Raw genomic sequence first — 12500 nt, 5'->3', positions numbered from 1 at the left:
AGCATTTTCTGTAGCTGCTCCTAAACTATGGAACGAGCTTCCTTTAAATATTAGACAAGCCTCCTCACTGTCTGTTTTTAAAACTCGTCTTAAAACCCATTTTTATTCCTTGGCTTTCAACCGTGCATGAGACTCTGCTCCTGTTTTACTGTTTTAGAGTTTTATGGTTTTATGGTTTGTTTATTTTAATTAGTTTTATTGTTTTTAATTTGTTTTAAAAACAATAAACAATTATCTTAGTATTTATGAGAGGTGTATTGGATAAAACTGAATGGAAGAAACTTATAGAAATAGAATATCTTTGTAAATGGAAATGTATGTATTGTAAATGTTTTGGTAGTTGTAATAGATGGATATTATGCCATGGACTATTACAGAAAAAGGTTATGTGGAACAGTTTGTTCTCAGGGACATTTTCAAAGCAAACACATGCAACCTTGATATTATCAGATGATATCTCAGCAGTCATCGTGAGGTTGCCCTGCCATTCATACACTAAGTACACCGGGATCTGATAGCGAACCAGCTAGAAGAAGATTACCCCGGATCGAACAGTGAAAAGATGTTGTTGCAAATGTCTCAGATTAATTAAGTAAATCGCTGTCATCTCGAAATGTCTGCTTGAGGCGTGTCTGAGACAAATTATGATCGGAGATTATTCTGACACTTCGAAGTGTCGACACTGAATCTGGATGAGTTTACAGTCAATTTGAACACATAATAGAGAGAGATGCAGCGGCACAGAGGTCCAGCTGGTGACCACAGATAGATAAACATATGTAGATGGATGGATGGATGGATGGATGGATGGATAGATGGGTAGATGGGTAGATGGGTAGATGGATAGGTAGATGGGTAGATGGGTAGATGGATGGATGGATGGACAGATGGATAGATGGATAGATGGATGGATAGATGGATAGATGGATAGATGGGTAGATGGGTAGATGGATAGGTAGATGGGTAGATGGATAGATGGATAGGTAGATGGGTAGATGGATAGGTAGATGGGTAGATGGGTAGATGGATAGATAGATAGATAGATAGATAGGTAGATAGATAGATAGATAGATAGGTAGATGAGTAGATGGATAGGTAGATGGGTAGATGGGTAGATAGATAGATGGATGGGTAGATGGGTAGATGGATAGATGGATGGATGGATGGATGGATGGATGGATGGATGGATGGATGGGTAGATAGTTAGATAGATGGATAGGTAGATAGGTAGATGGGTAGATGGGTAGATGGATGGATAGATGGATAGATGGGTAGATGGGTAGATGGGTAGATGGGTAGATAGATAGATAGATAGATAGATAGGTAGGTAGATAGATAGGTAGATGAGTAGATGGATAGGTAGATGGGTAGATGGGTATGGATAGATGGATAGATGGGTAGATGGGTAGATGGATAGATGGATGGGTAGATGATAGATGGATAGATGGATAGATGGATAGATAGATAGGTAGATAGATAGATAGGTAGATGGGTAGATGGGTAGATGGATAGATGGATAGATGGATAGATGGATAGATGGATAGATGGATAGATAGATAGATAGATAGATAGAAGTGGTACATACCTGGTATACTGTGTCTTCTTGAGGCCATGGTGTGTTCAGGTCCAGAGATATCCTTTGTTTTTCCATATGGCCCGTCATCTAGAGAGAGAATAGAGATAAATAATAAAACTTAGTGGTATGTATGTATATGCTTAATTTTGTTGTCGTCTTGGTAACATTAAAACAGTAGGATCGACTCTATCCTGTATATTAATGTCAAAATCTTAATGTTTGATGAACAATTAAAGCCGTAGAGTCTAAAATATCTGATCTGTTCTAATTGTGTTCGCCCCAAAAATACTATATGAGGCTAGTTGACAGCTTATCAGTTTAGGTGACAGCTGTTAGGGGGAGATCTTTGAAGGAGAGGAGGGTGGTGAGGTACAGTACAATGCACGTCCTGCCTCAAGATCAGAATGGACTGAATGGACTGTAAATGGTAAATGAACTGTACTTATATAGCGCCTTTCTAGTCTGTGCGACCACTCACAGCGCTTTACATTACAATCATTCACCCTTTCACACACATTCATACACTGATGGCAGGACCCACCACGCAGGGTGCCAACCTGCTCATCAGAGGAGTCTAACCATTCACACACATTCACCCACTGTTGGCACAGCAACGGGAGCAATTTGGGGTTAAGTGTCTTGCCCAAGGACACATCGACATGTGGACTGGAGGAGCCGGGAATCGAACCACCAATCTTCCGAGTGGAGGACGACCGCTCTACTGAGCCACAGCCGCCCAGTCATCAACAGCAACCTTCTCCACAATGGCGCACTTTGACATGCTCGCTTTTTGGAAATTTCCACTACTTGGAAAAAGAAACTTAACCAAAGAAAAGCTTTTGTTGTCGTCGTACCAAAGCACAGAAACTATTCATACTAACTCACTCATCCTTTCAACACATTTCTCTCTCTCTCTCTCTCTCTCTCTCTACCGATGAATCATGTCATTCACCTCTATGCACTTTCATCTTCTAAAAAAACCAAAGAAAAACAAGACTCCTGTCCTTCTCCAGCTCATCTCCTTTTCTAATTTCTGACTTTTACGGGCTTAATAATGACAACATCTCAAGGGTATACTGTCGTTTTTGTGGATTGTGTTCCTAGGATACAAGGTGAAAACACAGCTCATTACTAATTAGTGAATTCTACAAATCTTCAACATGAGATTCAGTTCTTCTCTTATGACCTCTCGTGTATTTTTGTATTTGCTTTATTGCTTCTCCCCAATTATTTGGCATTTTTTCTTCCACACATATCCACACTAGCAGCATTGTGGTCAGTCTGTTGTTCAGTTTGTCCAGCTTTGGTCAAGAGTTTGAAAACTGAGCCAATCATCCAGAAATCTGCAAATGAGTTTGGTAAGCCTCTAAAAACGTATCGAGAGCCAACTACAGGCCAGAGTTTCCAAACATTGTAATATGAGCATAGGCAGGACTGACCTGAAGCTGAAATAACACTTTTATTATTTATTAAAGATCCAATATATCCCAGAGGTTCCTGTCCCGCTGAATAGTTGCAGCCACAGTGGGTCCTCTGGCCTTGAAGAGCTGCAAACTGTTCTATAAATGCTGTTTCAGGGGTGTTTCCTCCTTGACAAGTGTAAAATTTGCAAGAATTGTACAATATCCTATGTAAATACTTGAAAAACCTCCCTCACACGTAATCCACTTAGCAATATCACAAGTGCAATTGCATCCACTTTGTATAAAAACCGTTGTAAGAAGATTACATGTAAGGGAGATTTTCCAGGCACCTACACAGTCACTCACTGTAACTACATTTTTACTAGGTTGATGAATTGGCAAATAAGGCCATTTGGTGAAGTTAGTCTGCTCCCTGGATGCACAGTGAGACTGAGGCAATCATTGTTATCTGTCACAGGGGGAACAGATGTTCTGTTTTATAGCGTCTGGCAGGGATTTGTGGCAGACAGACATGCAAAGGTTTTAATATTTGATATGTTATGAATTCAGATATGATCAAATCCCCACAGGTGTCTAAAAAGGCACATTTTTAAAACACAAAAATTAACTGCAGAGGGTTGGAGTCAAATATTTAAAACACAGGTGCTGAATTACCAACCAAAGTAATTCAATCATACATTTTGGAGAGGGGAAAAGAAAACACAGGGTTGGATGCAGAAGATAAAATAATAAATCAATAAAGAAAACAGCAATCTAAGTTAAAAATATGACATACCATTATATAATTATATATTGAAATTTTACCAGTAAACTAGATGGAAGTTGCCGATGGGAGCAATATCAACAAGAGTCCAAACTGTTATTGTTATTGCTGTTACTTCCTTTTCTTACAGTTGCTAGAAGGGATTTGTGGCAGACGGACATGTGAAGGTTTTAATATTTGATATATTATGAATTCAGATATGATAAAATCTCCACAGGTGTTTGAAAAAGTCACAAATTGACTGCAGAGGGCTCAGAGTCATGCCATAGGTAAACACTTAAAAAACACTCTGATGCTGAAATATCAACTAAGCAAATTCAATCAGACGTTTTGGACATTTTTGGATTATGGAAAAAAAAATAAAAATAGAGTTGGATGCAGAGGACAAAAGAAATCAATAAAGAAAGTAGCCCATTACATATTTAGTTTTGACTTATGTTATTAATTATATTGAGGTTGCCTATGGGAGCAATATCAACATGCGTCCAACCTGCTGCTGCTGTTACTTCCTTTTCTTACAGTTGCTAGAAGGGATTTGTGGCAGACGGACATGTGAAGGTTTTAATATTTGATGTGTTATGAATTCAGATATGATCAAAAAGTACTTCTAAGGGCCCATTTATGCTCAACGTACATATGAAAATGTATCCGTCCTTTTCAAACGATGTTACCGTCACTGCTCACATACTTCCATGCGTCCTTTATGTTAGCATGGATGTTCACCAATACATCCACCAGGGGGCAGCACCGAGTCAAACGTTTTTCACACCAAGAAACTCAAAAACCAACATGGCGACTGTGGAGGAGATATTGATAATGTTCCTCTTGCATAAAAGACAAAAACCATATGTTTAAAGTTTCTAACCAACTCACAAACCCTTTCCTCAAAAAGTTCCTCCATTGTTATTTCTTCTTCGTGTCTCACTAGAGCTACGTATCGAGTAGTGACAGCAACACTGCCCCCCCATGGTTTCCTGTGGTACTGCTCCGTTTGGTCCGTATCTGTAAGCTTTATGGAAACGTGCAGAAATACGGACGCAATGAGCCCAGAGCACGGACAGAAGGCTCCGTCTGTATCCGTATTTAACGTTGAGCATAAATGGGCCTTATAAACTCACAAATTGACTGCAGAGGGCTGGAGTCAGAGGTAAACTTAAAAACTCTGATGCTGAAATATCACCTAAGCAAATTCAACCAGACGTTTTGGACATTTTTGGATTATGGAAAAAAAAATGGAGTTGGATACAGAGGACAAAAGAAACCAACAAAGAAAGTAGCTATGCCATTACATAGTTTGTATTGACTTATATTATTAATTGTATATTTTACCAATAAACTGGATTGCCTATGGGAGCAATATCAACAAGCGTCCAACCTGCTTCTGTTGTTACTTCCTTTTCTTACAGTTGCTAGAAGGGATTTGTGGCAGACGGACATGTGAAGGTTTTAATATTTGATGTGTTATGAATTCAGATATGATCAAAAAATACTTCTTTAAACTCATAAATTGACTGCAGAGGGCTGGAGTCATGCCAGAGGTATTGGTAAACTCTGATGTTGAATTATTAACAAAGCAAATACAATCAGACGTTTTGGACATTTTGGATTATGGAGAAAAAAAAGTAGAGTTTGATGCAGAGGACAGAAGAAATCAATCAAGAATATAGCAATGAAGGTTGAAAATATTAAATGCCATTATATATTTTGTATTGACTTTGTATTATTTATTGTATATTTTAACTATAAAGTGGATGAAGCAGATGATATCAACATGGGTCAACATCGATTCATCCAAACTGCTGCTGCTAGTGTTGTTACTTCCTTTTTCTTACAGTTGCTGGAAGTTAGCTGAGGAGCTTTTTGGACACAATGTGATGGATGTGTCTCACCTGAAACTGGACTTGGAAAATGTAATCCAACTGCAGGGCTGTGGTTTCAGTGCCACCTTTAAGCAAAACTAACAGCAGTTCTTTGACTGTGCTGAGAGAAGATAACAGCTTCTGGTGTCTTGAAACTTGCAGACAATGTGCAACCGCTGCAAACATCCTTTCTCTTTTTTTGGTTGTTGTTTTGTTTTTGTTTTTATAGCTGCAGGGTTGAGTCTCCTCTGAGTGCATCCTTCTGTTTACTTTGGAGAGGGAAGGACGCAGAAGTCAAAAGAAAACTTACAACTATACTGTACATATTTCTTTCTTTAATCCTCCTGTTGTCCTCGAGTTAAGGAAGGAAGGGAGGAAGGAGGGAAGGGAGGAAGAAAAGGAGGAAGGATGGAAGGAAGGAGGGAAGGGAGGAACGAAAGGAGGAAGAAGGACGGAAAGGAGGGAGGGAGAAAGGAGGGAAGGAAGGAAAGGATGGATGAAGGAAGGGAGGAAGAAGGATGGAAGGAGGGATGGGAGGAAAGAAGGGAGGAAGAAGGAAGGAAAGGAAGGAAAGGATGGATGAAGGGAGGAAGGAAGGGAGGAAAGGAGGGAGGGAGGGAGGAAGGATGGAAGGAAGGGAGGAAGAAGGATGGAAGAAGGAAGGAAGGAGGGAAGGAAGGAAAGGATGGATGAAGGGAGGAAGGAAGGAAGGAAAGGAGGGAGGGAGGGAGGAAGGATGGAGGGAAGGGAAGGGAGGAAAGAAGGGAAGGAAAGGAGGGAGGAAGGAAGGGAGGAAGAAGGAAGGAGGGAAGGGAAGACAGAAGGAAGGAAAGGAGTGAGGAAGGAAATAAGGAAGGGAGGAAAGAAGGAACAGTCACAACAGACGGGGTCAAAGGATGGATGAAGGAAGGGAGGAAGAAGGATGGAAGGAGGGATGGGAGGAAAGAAGGGAGGAAGAAGGAAGGAAAGGAGGGAGGGAGGGAGGGAGGGAGGAAGGAGGGAAAGAAGGAAGGGATGGAGGAAGGAAGGAAGGAGGGAAGGAAGGAAAGGATGGATGAAGGGAGGAAGGAAGGAAGGAAAGGAGGGAGGGAGGGAGGAAGGATGGAGGGAAGGGAAGGGAGGAAAGAAGGGAAGGAAAGGAAGGAGGAAGGAAGGAAGGGAGGGAGGAAGAAGGAAGGAGGGAATGAAAGACAGAAAGAAGGAAAGGAGGGAGGAAGGAAATAAGGAAGGGAGGAAAGAAGGAACAGTCACAACAGACGGGGTCAATTTGACCCTGGAGGACGACATGAAAGTTAAAAAAAAAAAAAAAAAAAACATCTTCGAGGTGATAATTTGACATGAATGGAGTCGTGAGCTTTTTTTTTTTTCATTCTTTGAGATTCATGTAAATATTTGAAGGTCTCATATATGATACATGAAGGATATTAAGTATTTTACAAACCCACACTCTCTAACTCAGTTTGACAGCAGCTGTGACAGTGAAGCTGAGGCTGTCGTTGTTGTTATGGCTCTGAGGGGAGATGATCTGTCCTACTTTACAACCTCTGCTCCATCAGAGGGGTGGGATAAGTTTTAACAATTCATAAGCCCCAAATCCCAACTACACATCCAATACCCTACTCCAGAAACGTCATTAAGTTGCATTATAATCAAGGACAATTACACCACCAGCTTAAACAGAAATGTCTCAGCCAAAAGTTGCAGAATAAATATGTATTTTTAAACACTTTTCAGCACCTGAGGCAGCATTTTTAAACCAGCTTACTATCATCATCAACACAGCCAAGCAGTTGCGAAGGATTTCAATATGCTGAGTGTCCTGCGAAAAGCCTTTATCTCCTAAGTTGTGCTTTTAATTCTCCTTTAAATTACTTTCACACTCTGTTCCGTATAAGACCGCCTCTTTCAAGTCTCGGTTTTTTACGCCGTCACAAAGAAAAACCCGCAATGGTTAGTTTGTTTCTTTTAGCTATTGACTTAAGCTCCCCCCCGTATGTAGGACATGTTTCATGATACTGTCACCAAGCATAACAAATGGTTTTAATTTTTATATACTTAAAAATGTAATCCTTAACAGTGGCTCGGTGGTTAAAAGTGTTGCCTCACAGTTTCCTTGCCTGCTCACCCAGCATGTGTGCGGTTTATCACCTCCCACAAGCCGAAGGGGTTAGTTGGATACGTGTTTTGTCAGTTTACATGTTTTAGCCTGTGATAGATAAATCCTTAATATAGATAAAGTCGTTCTTTCAATCCAACACTTTGGTCCAGACTGAAATATCTAAAAAACTGGAGGGAGGGAAGGCAGGAAGGAAAGGAGGGAGGAAGGAAGAGAGGAAGGAAATGATGGAGGAAGGAAGGAGGTAGGGAGGGAGGAAGGGAGGGAGGGAGGGAGGAAAAGAGGAAGGGAAGAAGAAAGGGGGAATGTAGGGGGGAGGAAAAAAGGAAGAGAGAAAGGAGGGAAGGAAAGGAGAAGGGAGGGAGGAAGGAAGGAAAGGAGGAAGAAGGAAGGTAGGAGGGAGGGAGGAGGGGAGGCATGAAGGCAAGAAGGAAGAAAGGAAGGAAGGATGGAAGGAAGGGCAGGAAGGAGGTAGGAAGAAAGGGAGGAAGGAAAGGAAGGAAAGGAAGGAAGTAAGGAAGGAAGGAAGGACGGAGGGAGAAAAGAAAAGGGGAAGGGAGGAAGAAAGGGGGAATGTAGGGGGGAGGAAAGAAGGAAGAGAGAAAGGAGGGAAGGAGATAAGGACAGAAGAAGGGAGGGAGGAAAGAAGGAAAGGGGGAAGAAGGAAGGTAGGAGGGAGGGAGGGAGGAGGGAAGGCAGGAAGGAAGAAAGGAAGGAAGGATGGAAGGAAGGGCAGGAAGGAGGTAGGAAGAGAGGGAGGAAGGAAAGGAAGGAAGGAAAGAAGGAAGGAAGGAAGGAAGGGAGGGAGGAAGGAAGAAAGGAAGGAAGGAAGGAAAGGAGGAAGAAGGAAGATAGGAGGGAGGGAGGAAGGAAGGAAGGAAGGAAGGGAGGAAAGAAAAGGGGAAGGGAGGAAGAAAGGGGGAATGTAGGGGGGAGGAAAGAAGGAAGAGAGAAAGGAGGGAAGGAGATAAGGACAGAAGAAGGGAGGGAGGAAAGAAGGAAAGGAGGAAGAAGGAAGGTAGGAGGGAAGGAGGAAGGAAGGAAAGGAGGAAGAAGGAAGGTAGGAGATAGGGAGGAGGGGAGGCATGAAGGCAAGAAGGAAGAAAGGAAGGAAGGATGGAAGGAAGGGCAGGAAGGAGGTAGGAAGAAAGGGAGGAAGGAAGGAAAGGAGGAAGAAGGAAGGTAGGGGTTAGGGAGGAGGGAAGGCAGGAAGGAAAGGAGGGAGGAAGGAAAGGAAAGGAAGGAAAGAAAGAAAGAAAGAAAGAAGGAAGGAAGGAAGGAAGGGAGGAAAGAAGGAACAGTCAAAACAGACGGGGTCACTTTGACCCGGGAGGACAACAGGAGAGTTAATGTCTCAACAAGTATATGATGAATATTTATATCTTTCCATTTCCTGAAGTTCAGTTCATTAAATAAAACAGTTTAATGAAGTATGCAGTTTCAGAATAGCGTGCAATAAAGTCATAAGATCAACATTTACATATTTACATATTGTAACTTTATAATGTTATTCGCAAAATACAAAATACAAACTGTTGCCTATTTATACATCCAGCAGACACGGAGCAACATTAACATTCATATGGAGTCAAGATGAACATCAAGTCTAATACTCAGGCTCCTTGTAGCTGTGTTTGGGTGACTAAGGCCTGTATGTGCTTGTTTGTCTGCTGCTGCTGCTGCTGCTGGAACAAGGTCAATGAGAACGACGTCAATGAACGAGAGAATGAGAAAATAACACAATGAGCTGAAAGATGCTAAAAGGCTCCGTAGAGCTGAAGGACATGGCAAATTCGGGGGACTAGCATTGGATTGATGTGTGAGTGTTTACTGCCACTAGTTTTCAGTTGGTTATTGTAATACCTGCACATTTAAAAAAAAGAGAAAAAAAAATCTGACAAAGGAAGGAAGGAAGGAAGGTAGGAAGGAAGGAAGGAAGGAAGGAAGGAAGGAAGAAAGAAAGGAAATGAGGATTTCCTTCCTCAGGAATGGAGGAAGGTAGGGAGAAAGGAGGGAGGAAGGGAGGAAGGTAGGGAGAAAGGAAAAGAGGACAGAAGGACAGAGGAAAGAAGGAAGGGAGGAAGGAAGGTACGGAGAAAGGAAAAGAGGAAGCAAGGAAAGAAGGACAGAGGAAAGAAGGAAGGAAGGAAGGAAAGAGAATGAGGAAGGGAGGAAGGAAAGGAAGGAAGGAAGGGGGATGGAGGAAGGAAAGAAAGAGAGAAGGAGGGAGGAAGGAAGGAAAGGAGGGGGAGGAAGGAAAGGAAGGAAGGAAGGGGGATGGAGGAAGGAAAGAAGGAAGGAAAGAAAGAGAGAAGGAGGGAGGAAAGAAGGAAGGGAGGAAGGAAGGAAGGAAAGGAGGGGGGGAGGAAGGAAAGAAGGAAGGAAGGAAGGAAGGAAGGAAGGAAGGAAGGGGGATGGAGGAAGGAAATAAAGAAGGAAAGAAAGAGATAAGAAGGAAGGAAGGAGGGTGGAAGGAAGGAAGGAGGGAATGAAGGAAGAAAGCGGGATGGAGGAAGGTAGGAGGAAGGAAAGAAAGAGAGAATGAGGAAGGGAGGAAGGAAAGGAAGGAAGGAAGGAAGGAAGGAAAGAAGGAAGGAAGGAAGGAACAGTCAAAACAGACGGGGTCAGTTTGACCCGGGAGGACGACACAAAGATTAAAGTATGAAGTCATTTCTTGTTTCTTTTCAACTTCCTCAATACACAAAGTGTTTTCCGTCTAATAATTTCCCGACATGACACACTTCCCTGCCCTCCGACAACTTTGAAAAACATTTCCCCCAACCGGTAACGCTCAGACATCACTTCTTCTCCCAGCAGTGACACTGGAAAGGAGGCCATTGTTGTTGTGTCTCGGAGTTTAGCGATCTTCACAGAGGTGTAATAAGTTTAATAATTCATAAGTTGTGGATTAAATTTCGCTTTAAACTGCTGTCATAAGTTATCTGGCTGGCTGCCTTCCTGCTGTCGGGCTGTCACAAGCATAATGGACCCCTAGAGGAGGCTCATCAACACACATAAACACAAACACATGCACACACACACACACACACACACACACACACACACACTCAAATGCGGAAGCCTCAGGCGCTAGAGAGTGATGCATACTCAGAAGGATTTAGGCACCAAATGTACACCTGCAATGAGCACAGGCACGCAGGCACGCACGCACACACACACACACACACACACACACACACACACACACACACACACACACACACACACACACACACACACACACACACACATAACAAAGCACACTGAATATACAAACACCAGCCCTACAAGCAGAGATATTTAAACAGTAACTTGCACACATACTGTAGTGAGACATAAAGTAGGCTTTAGGGAACTTGGCCATCTTTCTCTCTCTCTCTCTCTCTTTCTCCCCCTCTGTCTGTTTGTCTCTCTCTCTCTTTCTTTCTCTTTCTCTCTCTCTCTTTCTCTCCTTCCCTCTGTCTGTTTGCCTGTCTCTCTCTCTCTCTCTCTCTCTCTCTTTCTTTCTGTCTGTTTGGCTGTCTCTCTCTCTCTCTCCCCCCCCCCACCCCCCCTCTCTCTCTCTCTCTCTATCTCTTCCTCTCTCTCTCTCTGTCTTTCTCTCTCTCTCTCTCTCTCTCTTTCCCTCTGTCTGTTTGCCTGTCTCTCTCTCTCCCTCTCTCTCTCTATCTCTTCCTCTCTCTCTCTCTCTCTCTCTCTCTCTCTCTCTCTCTCTGGATGTAAGACAAACTGTTTTAGTCACAACTTGTTTCCCCCCACGGCGGTATGAATCCTCAGCTTTTCACCCTCCAAGCCCATAAATCTCTTCTTCTTTTTTTTTTCCCCTAACTGAGATATCACGTTTGTCACAACAGGCATTTGGAAGTTTAACACATAATCTGTTTGCACTAATAGTCTTTTTTTTTTTTTTTTTAGGATATACACATCAAGCTTCACTCTGACACCTTTTCTTTTGAAGGCCTCTTTTTTTTTCTCCGCTGCCTTTTTCTCTTGATTCGCTCACTCTGCCTGATAAATTAACGTCTCCTGGTGAATAATTTGAATGTGATTAGGCTAATGACTGCTGGCGCTGTCAGCTCACTGAACAGGTTGAGTTACAGACGAGGCATAAGGCCAGATTTTTCCTGCTGCAGCAGAAGAGAGAGCAGCGTCTTCAAGAACAGACAATAATGACTTAAGCATGTGCAGGGTGGATTTAACAGAGTAAAGAATAGATGTAATCATGAAGATCTTATAACCCTAACTTTTATCTTTTCACAGACATAACGTCCAGATTCATCTCTCAGTAACAGCAATAACAAATCAGTGATTACATATTTTGTGATAAAGGAGTTAAAGATATAGATAAAGGTTTCCTAGTACTATAATTGCATGGTATACAATTATAGTACTAGTATTAGTATCTGTTCCTTCCTTCCTTCCTTCCTTCCTTCCCTCCTTCCTTCCTTCCTTCCTTCCCTTCCTCATTCTCTCTTTCTTTCCTACCTACCTACCTCCCTTCCTCCCTCCCTCCTTTCCTTTCTTCCTCCCTTCCTTCTTTCCTATGTCCTTCTTTCCTTTCTTCCTCTTTTCCTTTCTCTCTACCTTCCATCCTTCCTCCCTTCCTTCCTTTCCTTCCTCATTTCCTCATTCTCTCTTTCTTTCCTTCCTCCTACCTTCCTCCTTTCCTTCTTTCCTCTGTCCTTCTTTCCTTCCATCCTCTTTTCCTTTCTCTCTACCTTCCATCCTTCCTTCCTTCTTTCCTCTGTCCTTCCTTCCTCCC

At 42.4% G+C, this 12500-nt stretch overlaps 1 protein-coding gene across 1 annotated transcript in view; it reads right to left on the bottom strand.

Annotated features, from left to right (window-relative positions):
• Window positions 1-12500, bottom strand: part of LOC128355378 (glutamate receptor-interacting protein 2-like) — a 280446-nt gene that overhangs the window by 74372 nt on the left and 193574 nt on the right. The window contains 1 exon segment of the mRNA XM_053315617.1: window positions 1586-1663. Within this exon segment, the coding sequence (XP_053171592.1) occupies window positions 1586-1663 (78 nt within the window).

The sequence above is a fragment of the Scomber japonicus genome, chromosome 3 (assembly GCF_027409825.1).
Source record: "Scomber japonicus isolate fScoJap1 chromosome 3, fScoJap1.pri, whole genome shotgun sequence".
Lineage (NCBI taxonomy): Eukaryota > Metazoa > Chordata > Actinopteri > Scombriformes > Scombridae > Scomber > Scomber japonicus.
Note: the sequence above shows the minus strand (reverse complement) of the source record. Positions and strands in the feature narration are given on the sequence as shown.